Source organism: Eretmochelys imbricata, chromosome 21, assembly GCF_965152235.1.
Source record: "Eretmochelys imbricata isolate rEreImb1 chromosome 21, rEreImb1.hap1, whole genome shotgun sequence".
Classification (NCBI taxonomy): Eukaryota; Metazoa; Chordata; order Testudines; family Cheloniidae; genus Eretmochelys; species Eretmochelys imbricata.
The window spans coordinates 9,660,290-9,680,466 of NC_135592.1; the positions used below are offsets into that span (position 1 = coordinate 9,660,290).

General features: G+C 46.8%; 2 protein-coding genes across 2 annotated transcripts; both read left to right on the top strand.

The window, feature by feature from the left end:
* The first annotated feature begins 2,085 nt into the window (after positions 1 to 2,085).
* LOC144278078 (polymeric immunoglobulin receptor-like) lies at positions 2,086 to 9,301 on the top strand. The gene is made up of 6 exons (XM_077839240.1): positions 2,086 to 2,222; positions 2,928 to 3,278; positions 4,435 to 4,755; positions 6,020 to 6,113; positions 6,226 to 6,392; positions 8,574 to 9,301. The coding sequence occupies exons 1-6, from the start codon at positions 2,180 to 2,182 to the stop codon at positions 8,615 to 8,617; spliced, it is 1,020 nt and encodes a 339-aa protein (XP_077695366.1). The 5' UTR covers positions 2,086 to 2,179; the 3' UTR covers positions 8,618 to 9,301.
* Positions 9,302 to 11,831: 2,530 nt separating this feature from the next.
* Positions 11,832 to 19,564, top strand: LOC144278097 (polymeric immunoglobulin receptor-like). The gene is made up of 7 exons (XM_077839268.1): positions 11,832 to 12,163; positions 13,379 to 13,720; positions 14,911 to 15,231; positions 16,544 to 16,643; positions 17,390 to 17,484; positions 17,691 to 17,746; positions 18,249 to 19,564. The coding sequence occupies exons 1-7, from the start codon at positions 12,121 to 12,123 to the stop codon at positions 18,516 to 18,518; spliced, it is 1,227 nt and encodes a 408-aa protein (XP_077695394.1). The 5' UTR covers positions 11,832 to 12,120; the 3' UTR covers positions 18,519 to 19,564.
* Positions 19,565 to 20,177: the final 613 nt, after the last annotated feature.

The window sequence follows — 20,177 nt, forward strand, 5'->3', positions numbered from 1 at the left end:
TGCTACCAGGTCTCAGTGGCCCCACTCTGAGAGTTAAAGGAGAATTTTCTCTCTCACCCTATGTGATTTGTAGTTTGTGCAAACATACCCGTGCTCACTTCAATCTAGTTAACATGCTAATAATAACACAGAACATATGGCAACATGGGCCACAGGGTGGGCTTTAGACACCTGCCCAGGGAGCCTGGGTATATACTTGCATTGTTAGCCTGCACTGAGGTCTATGCCAACGTGTCTTCACGGCTGTTTTTAGCCATGTTAACTTGATTAAAGATAATACATGTGTGTCTACCTACACCTACGACTGCAGCTTAGACATACCCAGAGATTGAGACCTTTCCCATGGCGATAGAAAGCCTGGTGCTCTGGTTGCCACCCGCGGCAAAGGGGCTTGCTGCTCTCTGCCATATCAGTGTGCAGCGTTATCCAAGATGCTTAGCTGCACAGTCTCCTCCCCAGAGGGCTAGAGCTGAGAGCCACCAAACTCATGTCACCTCAGAGAGCAGCGCACACATAGTGCCAAGGGACAGAAACAGTGTCGTCTCTGTTCAGGGGGATTAAGGCCTGTTATAAGGATTCTCCCAAACAATGTACCAGCGTGGGGCAGCCCCCCTTGGTGATATTCCCTGTGTCAGAGGATTAGGGCCTATCTTAGAGCGTCTTCCTTCTCCCAAACCAGGCTTTCCTCTCACAGAATTAGCTCACTCCCTGAGGTAATTCTGTCTGAGCTCTCTCAAGGACTCTAGGGAAGCAATTTCCAGCAGTTTCATTTTAAGCCTTCTTAACAAAACAAACCAAAAAACCCTCACAAACACTTCTCTTATAGTCTGTGCCGGCCAAGTAGTCCCTTCCCCAAGCCAGTCCCTCGTGCCAGTAACTCCGGTAACCCACATTTCCTGGCTCTGACCTCCGAGTCTCAGCAATAAAGGGCTCCACGCAGTCTCCCTTCTACCCATTTGGTTTCTGGCACAATTACTCTTCGCAGTAGCTCCAGCAGCAGTCCAATGGGCGCGCACCCCCTGACCCCTCAGCTTCCTGGAGGGTGTTATAGTCCTCTCTGCCATTTCCTGCTGCCTTTTTTTTTTTTTTTTTTTTTTTTAAATAAGGGTCAGCTAATTACATTCCAGGTCTTTCTCAGGTGCAATGAGCAGGGCTAATCAGCCAGCCAGCCCCAGGCCTCTGACCCCAGAGGAATGGTATCCCTTACACCTTTCACACCTTGCTTAATGCAAACACAGACGGAGGTTTGTTTGAAGACATAATTCACTGGGCTCCTTGCACATCATTACCGACAGTCTCCCAGGTTCAGGTGCCAACCACATTCTCCAGGGAGCTTCTGTCCAACACAGAGCCTTTGTGGGTCATTTTCCACATGCCTCAGGTTCATTCGGGAGCAGGACCCGCTGACTCTCACCTCTTTCCCACTGGGTGAAGATAAGAGGTGCAACACAGGACTCTCTCTTAAAAGTGCAATAGGCAACCGTAGGCAGTGCAATCAGTACAGGGTTCATAAGGAAGCCAACCAAACTACCCTCCACCAGCAGAGCCCACTGGAAAACTTCTGTTTCATGAAATATTCTGAAGTGAGATCATGGCACTGCAAGAGGGTAGCGGGAAATCCCTGGTCTCCCTACACGCCAGCTATCCCAGGCTGATGGAGAAGCTCCTTCTTCGCTGCGAAGTTTAGAGCAGCCTCCAGACCATGTGAAACACCTTCATCACCTTGATGCCCCCCCCGACCCTACCTAGCAGAGATGGGGTGCAGGAGAGGATCTGGCCCGCACTGTGTCATACAGAAACTGGGAGCCAACAAAACAACATACACTGATGCTAAAAATGTTATTTGAAGCTCCAACATGCACCATCCTCTTGCCCAGCTCCCTGTGTTCAAGTGTCAATAGCTAAGCTGTTGTGCTTTTTAAAATGAGAAGCGGCCGGCAGTTCAAACACACAGAAGCACAGGCACCCACCCCAAAGACTAAACTGAGGGACGTTGCCCCAGTTAAAGATTTTTCCCAACAATTCCAGACCGACACTGTCACTCCAGAGCAACACGTGACAGACAGTGACAAAGGGAGTTCACTTCCTACCCGTGAGGGGAAATTCATCTTCACAGCACTGAAGACGCCTAGAGGCTGCATTCCACCTCTCCAAGATCTAAACCACTTCCCACCACAGGATGGGTCGCTTCCCAGCCCGGCTGCTACTGCTGGCACTAACAGGTAAGGCACCGGGAGATCGTCCCTCCCCTCCCGTTGACTCTTGCATTCGTAGCACACTGCGCGTGTTTGCTCTCGCACTTATCACGTTGGCTGGCTGCGAGCAGGCACGGAAATTGGGCTCCCAGCTATTTGTGATGGCAGGAAATGCTCAGCCTGCTGGGTCTCCATATTTTTTTCCCCTGCAGTAAATTACATATTTTATAGAGAAAAGAAAAGCCATCAAGTGGATTTCAGGGAGGATTTGAACACCCCAAATTGTGAAAACAGGCTCCTCTCCTGCTAGAAGGGATTCCTTATCCAAACCCACCTAGGAACTGGGTACTGTCAGTCTGGAGAAAGAAACAGAGAACGTGCTGTAGCGAACACTCCAACATTGAAAAGGCGGTGGACTAGATTATCAGACCAGTGCCAGTTTATCAGACTGTATGAGACAGAGCCAGCCTTGCTCCTGATTAGTTGTTCACACTCTAACCTACTTTGAAGACGGGGTGACATAAGCTCCAGAGTGGAGCAGAGCATGGACCATTAAATGGGAAGGAGACCACGGCACTGAGCACAGAGGCTCATTTAGGCACGGGTAAGGAGTTTAGAATAACTGTCACAGCAGCCTGAATTAGTCGCAGTGATGGGCAGGTCATTGGTTAAGAGCCGCTGTCCCCACAGGTCATTCTCACCCCTAACATCAATTTGTTCTTTCCTTGGAAGGGCCTTGCATTGCAGGAAAGGACCTGGAACTGGTGAGAAGAGTGCAGGGAGGCGCGCTCACTACAGTGTGTCACTACGACGAGCACAAGTATTCACCAAGGGAGAAATTTTGGTGCAAGGAGCTGTCAGATTTGAAATGCCGCACCCTCGTCCTGAGCTCCCCCGCAGTGGGAAGGAATTCTCTAAACCTTCCAATTGCAAGGGTCAGCCTAAAGGACTCGGAAACTGGCTGGATTTCTGTGTCCATGACGGAGCTCCAGGTAGAGGATTCAGGAATATACTGGTGCGGGCTTTCCGATGGTCTGAAGATTATCCCATTGAAGAAGATAAAAGTGGCTGTATCTTATGAAGGTGAGCTATAGATCAGTGAAGAGCAGGTTGGGACACAAATCAACCCAAGGCTGGATATTCCAAATTAAACTCCATTTCCAGTCCTGTTTCTAAATAAAACACATTCTGTGCAGACATAGACATGCCAGTGATACTACAGAGTGATGGTTAATGTATTTTAACCCCAAGTGTTTATCTACTTATAGAAACAAAATAGGTTTAAGATGCATGTATATACTTAAATGTGTGTGTGTGTGTGTGTATATATACACACACAAACATGCATCTATATATCACATGCTAGCACATACATTGGTAGAAACCACAGCTGGTTAGGAAATTTTTTTGCCCCCTGAAAACTTTCGATAAAAACAAAAAAAAGTTGTCTCATTGTTTCTCAAAACTCCACAAACAAGGGGTTTTGGCCCTCTTAAAAACAAATTATTTGGGGTTAAAACTGAATATTTTCAGTTACGGGTTGTTGGATAAAAAAAATCAATATTTTTCCAGGAACATGAAGATTTTTTGCACATATTCTCTGTTTCGCACACAGCCATTTTCCATTAAAAACAAATACCCCTTTTAGACAGAAAATCTTTGGCCAACTCTAATAGAAACCCCATGGAGAAACTTCACTCCCAATTTGAAGTCCTGATTACCAGTTTGAATGACCAATAAGAAGGATGGTCAAACCAGCTGCTAGACATCCCAGACTTTGGGGCATCTTCATTTATACCACCCCTGTCCCCATGATACCTCAGCCCTGTCCTGGGTGGTCCCCCATTCCAGGAATGAGAGAGGCATCCCCTCTTCATGAATCATTCAGTCTTTGGTTTCTCAAATGCTAAGACCGCCAGCAGCAGAGGGGCCAGTTGTGAAGGTGCATTTTCAGAGTGGCAGCAGCATCAGGCTGGATTCAGGGCTGCCCCGTGGTGATTGATTGCAGTTTGGATACTGCGCAGTTTTCCTGTGGTAATTGTGCACAGCCAATCCTAGGAAATATATTTCCCTTGGGCTGGGAGAGATTATTTCCATGTCTTTTGCAAGCTCCTGTTGGGCTGGGGTTTGGTCTAATCCTTTGTCTTCAGATTTAAATGCAGGGGCATTTAGACACCTGCAGGACATGTCTCTTTCCTTCCCTCTCTCACAATAACCAGTCACTGGTTTCTCTCTCCAGCTCCCATGAGGCTATCTGCCAAAAAAGGAGACTCAATCTCCCTAAATTGTTCCTATTCTGTGAAGGACGACAGCAGAGGACCTAATAATTTTACCTGGTGCAAAATGGTAACCGCGACCAGATGTCAACCTGTTGTCAGCGTTGAGATCGATCAGATTGTTAATACACAAGGAAGGACCAGGATAAAGATTGACCGGTGGAACCGAGAGATTATAGTAACACTGGTGGCACTCCAGCTACGTGACTCGGGGGAGTATCATTGTGAGACCCATCTCCAGGGAAGTACCGTGCTACTGAAGATGATCACCCTGAATGTTTTGGGTGAGTTTCTCAAAGAAAACGGTCCTTCCCTTAAAAGTCAGCAAATACTCACACCCTGGTGGATGTGGTTACAGGGCAGAGCTCAGATGGGCTCCTCAGAGCAAGGAAATTGCAGGAGACAAGTGAAAAATTCCTGAATGCACCTGTACAGGCTTTTGATACCTACTAGTATTATCTACCAATTATCTTGTGTATTGCCACGTGTTGTGAGTCTTGGGTAAAAGCCCATAAGAGCTATAAAGAGGCTGGGCCTTCACCCCGAAAATTCTGACTTTTTTGAGGTTTAAGGCCGAGCTTGTGCCATTTGCATTTTTGCTTGAATTAACTTTCAGTGTGCATTAAATGGGTGTCGAGCCGAACTGGGGTGGGTAGAATAGGAACTGAGCTGAATCCTGACCAGATCTCAGACTGAACGCAGCCCTTGGTCAAGGTTCATGAACACTGCCCTTTTCTTTGATATTCTTCCTTTTCTGCCCTTCTCACTTTCAGCCAGTGCAGGAAGCAGAAATACAGAACAGGCCATAGGAAAAGCCATTCTTGTGGAGGGTCCAACTTGGGTGGAAATGGACTCCTCACAAGAAGGTGCCCTTCCCCATAGCCTAATAATAGCAAAGAAGTTTAGCTAAGCATCTGAGCATTTGGATCCTTATATGAATGGGACCTCTGGTCCTTCTGAGGTTTAACCAGCAGTACTCAAAATTTGCTCTCTTGTCACACCCAGGCTTTTATCAGTCATACAATAAGCTTCTGCAAGCACCAAGGCCCAGTTCTTCAAAATAATGTAGGTGCCTAACTCCCATTGAAATCAAGGGGAGTTAGACACCTAAATACCATGGAGGATCTGAGCCTGATTGCTCAGAAATGAGGGACTTTAGCATCTCCTACGAAGCACTTAACACCTTGCACGATCAGGTGCACAGAAATTAGAGATTACATAGTACATCCCTTCTGGCCAATGCACGATGGTTCCTGTCAGTATATTTCTCTGGGCTTTCTCCAATCTCATTTTAATGATCTCATTTGAGGAGCTTCCACCACTTCTCTTGCAAGATTATTCCAAAGACCAAGAGACCTCACTCATAGGAATAATTTTTTGCTGGTAAAGGGCAAAAGGATAGGGTGGATTTCCACAGGAAACCCATTTTCCATGCTCCCTGCTAACAAACAAGTTAACTCTGTTCTTCTTATTCCTCATGACGAGGACATGGCTACAGGGGAAAGGTTCACTTGTACTATCTTCTTCATGGGGTGTGTTTATTTCCAGAATCTTATGACAGGTCAGCTTTTGTGACTACATCCCGTCCTGTTGACAGCATAGGAGCCACCCTCCCAACTGCAGCCAGGAATGATCAGCAGAGGTAAAGACAGAAAGAAGAAAATTCAGGCTCAGCTAAATGCAAGATTCACAGTAAAGGATGGAAATCTCCTTTCCCAGTCAGCCCTAACTGTCGTGCGTGTGGTTTCCCATAGCTGGTACTCTGCGGTCAGTCTCAGTGTCCTCTATATCATGGCTGGATGGCTGGGCGCTAAATTCCTGACAGCACTCCTGATCATTGTCGTCGCCAGAAGAAGAAGCAGCAAAGCCACGGAGCAGGAGATCCACGGCCGGAACAAACACCACCTCCTCCCACTCACAGGTAATCTCACTGAGTGTATACGGGGCGGGATGAATCCCAGCTGGGCCCCAGACATAAGCAAGATAGAGGAGTCTGGAGAGGATGAGCAGTGCGAACCGGGAGTAAGGCTGAAGGATATATCTTAGCTGCTTGTCAAGGAAGACGATAAAACATTTGAGAAGCTAAATGTAGCAATAACCTCTCATGGGTCACCAGCTGTGTTTGACCTGACAGCAGAGACCTTGATTACTTGCACTAAAGGGGTAACTCCATTAGCTGGTGGCAGTAGTAGTCTGTTATCCTCTGTGTGGACCAGCCACTACAGGGTGACGCAACACACACTTTAACTCATGCCTCTCACGTAACAGACAAAAAGCAAGCCATCAAAGGCATTAATGATATTAACAAAAGCAAAAGTGTAAGAATAATTTTAAAACATACAGGTGACTTTAGTGGATTGTGGAATCTCTCTTCCAGGCCTTTAATAAAAGTCTTGTCTGGTGGAGAATGTTTGGAGATTTTGAATCCAGTGGATCCGAGTGAGCTACTGGTGCCACTCAAACCTCTAACCCTGCCACAATGGCAAAAGGACCCTTTAACCTGTGACAAAGGGAACTGAGAATTCCAGCAATGCTTAGACTATCCAAGATTTCTTTCCTTTCTTCAGGATAAACAGTATTTACTAGGATCTTAGATTGATCTTTCAGGTTTCTCATGTAAACTGTTTACTCTGTTGCGGGGTGGAGGGAGTTTTCCTCTCTAGGGGGTGAAGAGTCTGTTCATTTGTCCTCTGGCCCTTTCAGTCCTTGGCCTTGCTATTGAAGTGGCCTAGAAAGAGGCCATTTAGTACAATTCTGGTCATGGTTTTGTGCACGGATGAAGTGGACACTGAAGTGATATTCAGCACTCCTTCCACAACAGCCATCGGAAGTTAACAGTTTCAGTCAACGCAGGCCTGGGCTGGATTCAAACCAGCAGCCTGGAGGTGAAACCATCCCACTCCCGATGAAGTGAGCTGTAGCTCACGAAAGCTTATGCTCAAATAAATTGGTTAGTCTCTAAGGTGCCACAAGTCCTCCTGTTCTTTTTGCGAATACAGACTAACACGGCTGCTACTCTGAAACTCCCAGACTAGTGACACTAAGGAGAAAGTGCCTAGGGGCAAAAAGGACCAAAGACACAGTGTTTGGCAGTGCACTCATCAGGTGCAGAAGTGAGATGATCTGTTTAGTACCTGAGCCAACGTGTCTCGGGAACAATTTACAGGGTACAGTGGTTGCAGGCTTGGCAGAATTCAGTTTTTTGTTCTATCATTTTAACAGAAAATATTGATGGTTATTTAAGCTTTTATAATATTTATCTATTTAAATTTTCACAGTTGCAGGAAATTATGGGGGAAGTCAGACAATTATTTCATGACAGTAAATGTTGAGATTCGAACAGTTAAAGTTTTGTCACAGCTAAAACACAAATTGCCAACATCACGTGCCACAGTATACAAAGTAAATACCCTCACATCAAACTGTGACATTCTCAAGCAGCAGCTTTCTTACTTTGACTATCTGTACATTTAGATGATTATCGATGGAAACATTTTTTGCATTGGCTTGTGTGCGTACGATGAAACCAACATTTACTGATAAACATCTAATCCTTGCCAGGTTATCTATGTGCATAGCTCAAACACGTGATACTAAAATAAAATCCACTGTCGTGTTTCAGATCTCCTAGGCTAGTTACACTACGGAGAGTCGACCATCACCACAGATGTGACTGTCCCATTATCCACACCAGGGTGACCCTGTTAACTACAATCATTACTATGTGCATTATGGTGGCACCCAGGAGCTCCAGTCATGAATCAGAGCCCCCCCTGTGCTAGGTGCTGTACAAACACAAAACAGAAAGATTTTCCCTGCCCCAAAGAGCTGGCAATCAGAGTAGAAGACAATGGACAAGAAATGCAAGCAACAGACTGAGGGAACTAGGTAACAGTAAGACCATACTGACCAGCCTGATAAGCAGTGGTCACAGTCCTGATTTACACTAGCACCAATGGAGACCCAGGCTTCAAATGTGTGCGTGGGGGGGGGGGGGGGCGCAGAGGCACATTTTCAAAAAAGCAGGCAGCTCCTTGAAACCAGCATGGATTCCTCATCCCTTACTCCATACCTAACCAATTTCCTGTTTTGTTTTGTTCAGGATTAAAGAGGGGAAAGGAAAACACTAGTAAGACAAGGATGTGATGGAAGGAGGAAGAGAAGTAGACAAAGAAAAAGAATTCCAAGAGCCTTTCCAGCCAAGCTCCCAACTCCTCCAGCACTTCTACGTATACATGCAGAGATACTCACACAGATATTGACACCTGCAGACACACACATGCTTCGGATGAGAAGGTTCTGCTCAGTTTTCCCAGTGCCTCTAGCCATGACAGATAAACCTTTGCTTGCTAAACCCTGTTTTACCTGCAAAGCGAATAGAAAATGCCTAGGTGCAAAAGGAACTAAAGATACCGCCTTTGGCAGTGCGCACGCCTAATTCTGGAGTGTTGTATCTGAGCCATCGAGCCATCAGGAGCAATCTCCAAGGGCCACAATGGGCTATATGCATTACTCGCACGTAAGGTGCTAAAATAAAAGGCATTGTTGGGTGTCAGATTGACAAGCGCATTGTCCTGATTCATCCGAACTCAGGGTGGGCCCACACTGCCACCAACAGCGTGACGGCCGCACACGTAGGCATACCCAAGTTCACGTTGATCTAGCTAGTGCCGGTCAGAATAGCAGTGAGCCACCCGGGACCCTGGGTACATGGAGCTGCTTGCCCAAGCTGTTGAGGATTGGCTGCTGTTGTGCACTGGGCTTGGGAAACATAGCTATCTGCTATTAATGTCAGCAGATACCAGGGACAGCGTGCTACGGGCTACATTTCTCTCCCTGATTCAGCAAATTCCTTTCCCAACATTTCTCTCCCTGATTCAGCAAATTCCTTTCCCACGGTGATAACAGTACGGTGCTCTGGATCCCACTAGCAGCTGGGAGACCGGCTGTTTACCTGGATGAGTCTGCAGACATATGGGAGCTGCTTACCTCTACTGCCTCTCGCAAATGGGCTGTGAGCTGAGATCCACCAAACTCATGCCATCTCAGAGATGATGCTGTTTGTAGCCAATGACACAAGGCAGGGGAGTGATACCACAACTTGACGCACACACCAAGAGGTTGAGCTGGAACCTCGCGGTTTGCTGGGTCCCTAACGCAACATTTCCCGGTGGTGTCGCTAGGTTCAGACACAATAAGTGCACACACCAGATACCCAGCTGCAGCCACGTCCTGTCCATTCGGGAGCCTTTGAGCTTTGTTTCCATGGGCCTCGGGCTTATACGGGAGCAGCACGTGCAGCGAGTGGCTGGCTCAGCGAGGAGACATCCACTTCCTACCCACTAGTGATGAGACAGGAAAAGCAAGGGCTCCCTTTAAAAGGAGCAGGACATAAGCCAAACCTGCAGGGCTCATTTCACAGCACTGGAAGGGAGACCCCCCACTGCAGCCCTTGTAGAGTGGGAAGAACGGATGGAGACTTGGGGAGGGGAGGAAGATCTGAGGACAGCAGAGGCCAAAATCACCTTATTCCATACATTTGGGAGCGTTGGCAACTCTGTCTCACACACACTGGGGGTGGGCAGGAGACGTCCAAGGACAGACCCCAAAAAAACATATAATCTTCCTATTTAAAAGTCATGATTTTGGGACAAATCAGGATTTTGTGGGGGGGCTAACTCGTGATTTTTGATCCTGGCAGTAATGCACATAAAAGCTAGGTACTGTTTTTATTCTCTAAACTCGAACCCGCAGCTCATTTCACATGGGTTTGAGGTTCTCTGCCTTGCAATCGTGGAAGAGGAAGCCAGGGCCAGGCCAGGGGCTGTAAGGAGAGAGCGGGGTGGTTTGCTCACAGTCTTTGGACTCAGGGAAGGTGAATCCTGCAGGTTTCCGACCCGCAGCCGCTTGGATCTTTGAGGACCAGAGTTTCAGCACTATTAGCTGAGCCACAGCACACGGACCAGCTGCACAAGACAGAACAACGGGCTTGGAGCCTGCCCGCTGCTCGGTGTTAAAAGGCCGGTTGTTTCCTGATTTCACAAGAAATCAAGCTGCAAAAATAGGGTGACCCAGCTGTGGTTTTTTTCCACCCTCTTATTGCGGTGTCATCGGCATGTGAGTTTGACTCATCACAGGCCCCAAAGCAAAGCTGCATCTAGCCATCCTGGGAAAGGATCTAGTTACACAATGCAAAACACTGACACCAGCAAGAACTCACCCCCAGAATGCCAACTGCACCCTAATGGCCAAACCCGGTACCAGCAATGCTCTCCTTTCCCCCGCACTGGTTGTGAACCCAAGGCAGAGCCAAACAAAACTGACTTACAGGGCTTGTCTACACACACAATTGGTTTGTGGCAAGTTGAGGTGTGAGCGTATGCCGTACTAGCCTGCCGCGGACTAACTGCCCATGTGACCCTGCTGGCACTCACTAAGAGTTCGTCAATTCGCTTTGATCTACTCCTCTTTGAAACAGGATTAGATCAAAACACACCAATGAACCGTTAATGCACATCGGCAGGTGCTCAGGGACTAACCGTGAGGGTTAGTGTGGGGGAGAGTCTCACCCCAGCTTGCTGCCAACTAAATGTTTGTGTAGACAAGCCCATACTCCCCCCACCCCCCAGGAAGACTAGAGCTGGTTTTCCCATCCTGTGAAAAATGTCAAGATTTTGAAATATTTCCTATACCACCCTGGGATGAAACCGAGCCCTTTTGAAGTTTTTTTGTGAAAAACCCAATGGGAAGAGAGAACAGAATAACCAATAGCCCAGCAGTTATGGCAGTCACCTCAGATCTGAGTGCCCAAGGTGCTGTTCCAATGAACAGGTCATTATTTATGCAAAGTTGGAAGAGCTTCATCAGGAGAGATTGTGAGAGACGCATCCCAGAACACCCAATAGGACTGGATGGATCGGCTGAGCCAAGCCGTGCATTCCAATCTCCCACATGGAGGTGAACAAACATGATCCCGCTTCCCTTTCCTCAGCACCGTAATCCTCCTCCTCTTTGTATGGCTGTAAGCAAAAATATCATCTCCAGGTCAGCATCCCAAACACATTCAGACACAGAGCTAGAGAACAACACAAGGGACCCTGATGAGAAGCAACTTTGAGGGATGTTCTACTAAGGAGATGGCATGGCCTAGTGGATTGGACACTGGGCTCAGAGTCAAGAGACCTGTGTTCGGACCGGCTGTGTGACACTGGGCAAAGTAATTTCCCATCTCTGTTTCCTTAATGGTACAATGCAGCTATGGCTCATTCCCCCCTTTATAAAGTGCTTTGAGATCTAGGGATACAAAAGTGAAAGCTGTTCATGTTCTATACACCAAGGCTACAAATGTTATTAAAAATAGAACATGGGCTAATCTCTCTCTTTCTTCCCCATTTCCAAGAGCAGATCGCCAAACATGTGTAAAAATGAGAAACAGCTGATAGCCAGAATGCAGGCTTCCTGTCTGAACGCTCAGATTAGGACTGTGGTAAAAGCATCTTTCCAACAGTTGCAAACAATATTGTCACTCTGCAGCACGAGGACACAGACAGTGACAAAGGGAGTTCACTGCCGACCCATCTTCACAGCAACAAAGAAGCCTCAATGTTGCATTCCACCTCTCCAAGATCTAAACCACTTCCCACGACAGGATGGGTCGCTTCCCAGCCCGGCTGCTACTGCTGGCACTAACAGGTAAGGCACCGGGAGATCGTCCCTCCCCTCCCGTTGACTCTTGCATTCGTAGCACACTGCGCTTCTTTGCTCTTGCATTTATCACATTGGCCGGCTGCGAGCAGGCACGGAAATTGGGTGCCCAGCTATTTGCCATGGCAAGAAATGCTCGGCTTGCTGGGTCTCCATATTTTCCCCCAGTAAATGCATGTTATAGTGGAATGAAAAGCCATAAAGTAGATTTCAGGGAGGGTTTAACCACCCCCAATTTTTGGAAACAGGCTCTTCTCATGCTAGAAGGGATTCCTGTCTCCAAACCAGCCTAGGAACTGGGTTCCATAAGTCTGGAGAAAGTAACAGAGAATGTGCTGTAGGGAACAATCCTGCAAGATGACTCGAGGATTAGATGATCAGACCAGAACACTTCAATCTCTTTGGTCACTCGATTACAGACCTAAAAGTTGCAATTCTTCAATAAAAAAACTTCAAAAACAGACTCCAATGAGAGACTGCTGAATTGGAATTAATTTGCAAACTGGATACAATTAACTTAGGCTTGAAAAGAGACTGGGAGTGGATGGGTCATTACACAAAGTAAAACTATTTCCCCATGTTTATCCTCCCCCCCGCCCCCCGCCACTGTTCCTCAGACATTCTTGTCAACTGCTGGAAATGGCCAACCTTGATTATCACTACAAAAGGTGTCCCCCCCCAATTCCCCCCCCCCCCCCCCCCGCTGGTAATAGCTCACTTTAAGTGATCACTCTGGTTACAGTGTGCATGGTAACACTCATTGTTTCATGTTCTGTATGTACACAAAATTCCCCAATGTATTTTCCACTGAATGCATCCGATGAAGTGAGCTGTAGCTCACGAAAGCTTATGCTCAAATAAATTTGTTAGTCTCTAAGGTGCCACAAGTACTCCTTTTCTTTTTGCGAATACAGACTAACACGGCTGCTACTCTGAGACCCGTGCCAGTTTACCAGACAGAGCCAGCCTAGCTCCTGATCAGTTGTTCACATGGTAGCCGGCAATGAAGATGGGGGGACATAAGCTTCACAGTGGGGAAGAACATGGGAAACTGAATGGGAAGGCGGCCGTGGCAATGGATTGAGTCTCAGCACAGAAGTTCATTTAGACAGAGATGGGAGCCTGGACGATGAGTCACAGCAGCCTGAAGTAGGAGCATTGACGGGCAGGTCATTCTCACAAATGCTTTTCTTTCCTTGGCAGGGCCGTGCCTGGCAAGAGAAGAGCCGGAACTGGTGACAGCTGTACAGGGAAGCTCTTTCAGTACAAGGTGTTACTACAAATACAAGTATGCACTGGAGGAGAAATTCTGGTGCAAGATGCTGTCAGACCAGGAATGCAACAGAAAAATCTTCCTGACCGTCCGAGCAAAAGGAGGGAAATACCCAAAAAGAAGGGTCAATCTAACAGACTTGGGAATAGGATGGATTTCTGTGTCCATGACGGAGCTCAGGATAGAGGATTCAGGAACATACTTGTGCGGGGTTTTGAATCATCTGACAATTATCCCATTGAAAAAGATTAAAGTGGTGGTTTCTTATTATGGTGAGCTATAGATCACCCATGGTCTAGTTGAGAGACAAATCAGCTCAAACCAGGATATTCCAAATTAGACTAATGCTCCATTCCTATTCCAAAGAAAACACAGGGTATATAGATGTCAACTCCCCAGTATGTATGGTAGAGAGAAATGGCTAAAATAATAACCTTCAATTACATATCTAGACATAGAAACACCATCTGTATCATATGCATGTATTTAGACGTACGCTTCTCACACATCTAGATAAAAAGAAAAGCTGGTTAGGAACCTATCTCCCCCTCCCTCCAAATAATTTTGACCAAAAAAAACCCAAACAAATGACATTTTTAGTCTTTTTGTCAAAACAACGAAAACCAAAAGGTTTGTGTTGAAAACTCAAAAAATTTCAACTTTCAATTGTTCAATTAAAACTTTTTTAAAAAAACAATGAAAATGAACATTTCCCCCAAATTTCCTATTTAGTCAAAAAGCCATTTTGCATCAAAAATTGAACCTTTCAGATGGAAAATCTTTGACCAGCTGGGATAGAAACCCCACGGCATGGAGAAACCCCACTCCCAATCTGAAGCGCTAGTTACCAGTTAGGATGAACAATAACAAGACAGGGCTTCTTCATTCGCACCGTCCCTGCCCTGGTTGAGTGTTGTTTGTTATCACTGCTGGTGAAAGGCGCTGCAATGACACCCTTGGACCCTTATCCTGACACACAGGGGAGGGCCAGCATGGTCAGTCGCAGTGCAAGTTTCCCCGTGCTGCCCCAGCCAAACTACCTCAGCCCTGTCCTGGGTGGTCCCCCATTCCAGGAATGAGAGAGGCATCCCCTCTTCATCGCTCATTCAATCCTTGGCTCCTCGGATGCTAAGACTGCCACCAGCAGAGGGGCCAGTTGTGAAGGTGCATTTTCAGAGTGGCAGCAGCATCAGGCTGGATTCAGGGCTGCCCCGTGGTGATTGATTGCAGCTTGGATACTGCGCAGTTTTCCCGTGGTAATAGTGCACAGCCAATCCTAGGAAATATATTTCCCTTGGGCTGGGAGAGATTATTTCCATGTCTTTTGCAAGCTCCTGTTGGGCTGGGGTTTGGTCTAATCCTTTGTCTTCCCATTTAGATGCAGGTGGCATTTAGACACCTACAGGACATGTCTCTTTCCTTCCCTCTCTCACAATAACCAGTCACCGGTTTCTCTCTCCAGCTCCCATGAGGCTATCTGCAAAAGAAGGAGGCTCCATCTCCTTAAATTGTTCTTATTTTGTGATGGACGACAGCAGGATACCTAGTAATTTTACCTGGTGCAAAATGGTAACCGCGACCAGATGTCAACCTGTTGTCAGCGTTGAGATCGATCAGATTGTTAATACACAAGGAAGGACCAGGATAAAGATTGACCGGTGGAACCGAGAGATTATAGTAACACTGGTGGCACTCCAGCTACATGACTCGGGGGAGTATCGTTGTGAGACCCATCTCCAGGGAAGTACCGTGCTACTGAAGATGATCACACTGAATGTTTTGGGTGAGTTACTCAAAGAAAAGTGGACTTCCCTTAAAAGTCAGCAAATTCTCATCCCCTGGTGGATGTGGTTACAGGGCAGAGCTCAGATGGGCTCCTCAGAGCAGGGAAATTGCAGGAGACCCAGAGACAACTTCTGAATTTACCTTTTGAGACTTTTGATATTTACCAGTATTAAAAACAAACTCTGGCAGATCCTCTGCCTCACATAAATCAGAGCGGAATCATTAGTTGTTATGGATCTACACCAATTTACACCAGCAAATGAAATGGCCCCAGAACTGATCTGAATGTTGCCCAAATCTCTGATTGAACTCATTCCTTTGTTATAGTTCATGAATACTAAACTTTTCTTTGATCACTTGATAAGTACCTGTTCTGTTCATTCTCTCTGGGGCACCTGGCACTGGCCACTATCGGAAGACAGGGTGCTGGGTTAGATGGACCTTTGGTCTGATCCAGTATGGCCATTCTTATGTTCGATACCCATTTTCATGCCTCTCCACACTTCCTACTCTGAGCCAGTATAGGAAACAGAAATACAGAAAATAAATTGGGAGAAGTGATTCCTGTGGTCTTTCTGACTAGACTGAAAATGGAGCCTCACAAGGGATAGCCTGTCCCCTAGACACTTCCATCCCAATAACCCTGAAGAGGGTCAGATCATAAACTGTGCACTTGGATCTTTATCCAAGGGGACCTTTTGCCCATATGTGGCTTATCAGTCCCTGCTCACATGTATTCTCTGGCATTAGCCCTTCTATCTGTCATAAACCCCAGACCTACCAGGTCCATCTCACTGGAGGCACTCAGCAACTGGCAAGGTTGGGCACATGGAAACCAGTGGTTGTCTAGACTATCCCTCTGGCCATTGCAGGGTTGTTTCCTCTAGTAGATTTTCCAAGGCTTGGTCCTTACTAGCTATAAATGTCTCCAGTGAAAAAGTGTAGCCCAATGGGTGGTGTGGGAGCCTGGGACTCGGAAGATGTGAGTTCTAGTTCCATATCTGCTACTCACTTTCTGGCGGTATCGACACTAAAGTTTTTTTTGCTCAGATACTACGGTGAGGGGCACCATATAACAACCTGGATAGAATGCACAGCACTTCCTTGAGGGATTATTGGACTCCTCTGGGCGGTAAAGAGCTCCTGCATCACACCCCATTGTCACATTCTCACTGCTGACCAACAAGCGATCACTCAGGATTAGTACGAGGAGGCTCTAAAGATTCGTTGGGATTTCCCATCACTTCCAGAATGTCGAGCAGGCCAGGGCCGTGCGGGGGAGAGCCACTCACTCTTGTGTTTATTTTCAGAAAAAAGTGTGTCTCATGATACAGTTAATGAGGCTACTTCGCCTCCCACTAACGAGAGGGAAAACGCCCACCCAACTGTGGCCAGCAACAAGGAGCAGAGGTATGAACATCATACAAACAAAAGTCTTCAGGGCTGACTGTAGGGTCCCCAGAGGAGATTTGCTGGGTCTGCTGAAGATTAAAAGGGTGGGATTGTAAAAGACTAACACACACCCCCTCCTCTGAGTCTCTTACAGGGTTTGATCACCCTCAAGGCAGTGGAAAGGCACCCACTGGCTGCAGTAGGAGTGGAGCAGGCCCTTAGTGAAAGAGTTGAGCTGTCTGTTCTTTCCACTCCTTAAGAATACTTAGGGGATGAACGCAGCACCCAGCTGTGTTGTGCCTTCTCTGTCTCTTGCATTAAGAACACAGCCTAAGACCAAACAATATCACATGTCAAATGAGAGCCATTACCAGGCCTGATCAAAGACGACCCTGATAATTACCCTGATGAAAGACAGACCCGTGGAGGGGGTACAGCATAGCAATGAGGTGGGCTCCCTTTGAATTCTAGTAGCACTGCCAGCAAGTGCTAGATAATAATTCAAGCTCCTGAGTCTATCCCTTGCAAGAAGCAACCCTGGGAAAATACAGCAGGCCCAGATCCTCCGGTGGCATCAGTCAGCGTATCCCCATTGACGTCAGTGGAACTGCATTAAGGTACAAGCAGCCGGTGTGATTTTTGCATGCTGAATTTAGATCTTGGAGCCTTAATCCAGTTTCCAACACACAGAGTCCCCTCCCAAATTAACCAGGTCACCTTTGATGCCAAGAATATTAATGGAGATATTGTGCATTTCCTTGCAGAACTCTTTATGTTGTCCTGGCACTGGTCTCCCTCCTGGTTTGCAGTGCACTGATTGCGATCATGGCTATTATTTTCACCAAAAGGAGAAAAAGAGGTACATTTCTATCACTTGTCCAGTTTTCATGCAGTTTGGGTTTGTTTCCCACTGGCCTGGGACAACAGTGGTGAGGGTCATGCTGAATGGAAATGGGGGGGAGAGAGGTGCTAGATCCTTCACCCCATGGCCCACTTTTACTTGTACATAAAATACAAAGGGTTAGGTACAGTTTGTACATTAAATTTAGATTCTGTCTTTCACAGTAGAGAATGGGCTGAATTTTGGTGAACACCCTAACTGCAGGCTAGCAGCACGGCAGGTAGGTTGAAGGTCTGGTATTTCTAGCACTTTGTTCTGTCTCCTCCATCTAGCTACTTGAAGCAGATGGAAGCAGGATTGTCTAGTGTTTAGAGCAGGAGAATGGGAATCAGGATTCTTGCATTTCTGTTTGTGTGCTGGTAATATGGATATTACCATGACCACAAGCTGCATGAAGTTTAATGTCCCCGAATCTGCAATCTGATCAGCATGGGCTCAGAGGTCTAAACTCAGAGATCCTTGAATGCTAGATGATTGCAATGCATTCATATTACTGAACAAACCAATATGGGAAGGGCCTCAGTCCAATTCCTCAGTCCTTACAGTAGGGATGTTCTGTGAGCACCCTAGAGAAATGTATTTCTCTTTTCCTGTGCCCCCTAGTTTCACCATCTAGAGAGGAGATTTTTAGCTGTGGTAAAGTGAGACTTAATATTTAGGAAGTGGAAGTGTTAAAAAAAGATGACTTTCGATTTATTCTCCTATTATTTGTGGCTTTCCAGAAGGATGAAGGACACCCCAGAGATGCCACCCCTGATGGGGAATTGAAGAACGGTATAATATATGCCATGCTAAGGCACCAACCCAAGCCAAATCCAGACGATGTCACGTATGCCAACGTGGAACCTCCACCAAAGCCAAAAGGTGCCAAACATTCTGCTGAGCCCTCAGCTGTCCTGTTCTCCTCAGGCACCATGGAATATGCAACCATCATCTTTGGAGACTCACCTCCACGGTCTGGGACTAAAGAGAAACAAACCGTCCCTAACTGAACTCAGATCCCATGAAATCTAGTGTCCCCCTCCTAGCTCTTCTCCTGAACTGCTATCGCAGAAACTGCAGTCGCTGACAATTGAATGCATCTGAATTGAAAGGAAGATACATGTCGCACTGGTTGTCACTAGCTCCTCTGGGCATTACCACAGTGCATCATCTTAAATACAAATTGTGGTGTAAGGCTTATTTACCTTGTGGCCTATTGGTAGGATAGGCCTGTGTCTACTTTCCTGTTTCTTGTCCCCATGGCCAGGCAGGTGCAGGGAATTCTGCAGTGGTAACATACTCACTCCTTGGTGGGGAGAGTTAGTGACCTGCATTGCCCAGCAGGGACCTCTCAAACAGGAAGCAAGGATGACGGGTGCTGCAGGGAGTCCCACAACCACAGGAATTGTACAGTAACATAGGACCATGGGGGGTACGAGTGCAAAGCAGGTGAAAAGGAGAAAAGAAGGAGGGGATGGATCCAAAGGACTGGGACAGAGATGCAAAGAACTGGAAAAAACAGCTATACTGCTAGGATGACCCAGTAGCAGGATTCAGCCACTGGGAAATAAATGAAGTGGAAGGGTGGGGTGCATTTACTTTCTCTAGTGGCTCTATTTTTAGTCATAGGCGGCTATAACCCCCCCATCAGGAAACTGGCTCCCTCTGATAAGCCACAGCGCCCAACAGGGAAGTGCCGTGAAATATAGGAACATGCTCCATTTCCCTTTCAGTCTCACAACTTCTCTAACGGTTCAGTTAACTCCACAGTGGCTACCTTTCAATCACCCCCCTCCGTTGGGCCCCAGTTCAGCAAAGCACAAAAGCACGTGCTTGACTTTAAGCCTGCGAGGACGCCTCCTGACTTCCGTGAGACTTCAAGTGCTTTGCTAAACTGGTGCCTCACCGAAGGCCATATGATTGTGCAAAGTAAAACTGTATCGTAATGCAGAGTTAACAGTGGGTGGGTGGGTGTGGAAGTCACTCTGTATTCACTTCTATGGCACATTATAAATATGTCTTAAATAAATTTATTATAAACAATACACATTTCAAACTGTTGCAGCTTCCATTAAAATCTATGCTATTGATACGATTGTGGCTGGTCCCTGCAGGAGGAGGATTATGTTGGGGAAGATTATTTGCAGGAATTCCCAATGCATTAGCAGGAGGAATGAGTTCCCGGAAGAACAGTGGAACAGATTCCATAGCAGGACTGTTGTTATACAGTGCCCAAGGGTTCAGGTGCAAGTTTTCAATACCCCTATCAGGAGATATATTTGCTGGAAGAGGGGTCTCAGTAGGACTCTCACAGAACCTTGTCCCGCTCCGAGGTTATCCTAGGGTATGTCTACACTATAATGAAACACCCGCAGCTGGTTCTGAGACCCTCAGAGCCCGGGCTCTAGCCCAAATAGCTGCACTGCAATTTGACAACCTCACAGCCAGAGCCCTGCAAGTCCGAGTCAGTTAACACGAGCCAGTCCCGGGTGTTTGACTGTAGTGTAGTCATACCCCTTGAGTACAGAGTTATACCCAATCACTCCAGGGTCCCATAAACACCACTAAACTACACAGACTAAAAGAAAAGAACCCCTTTGTGTCAGTTTTCCCCCTTTTCCATAGCATCCTTCCTCAAATTCTCTGCTGGCCTCTGAGCCATGACAAGG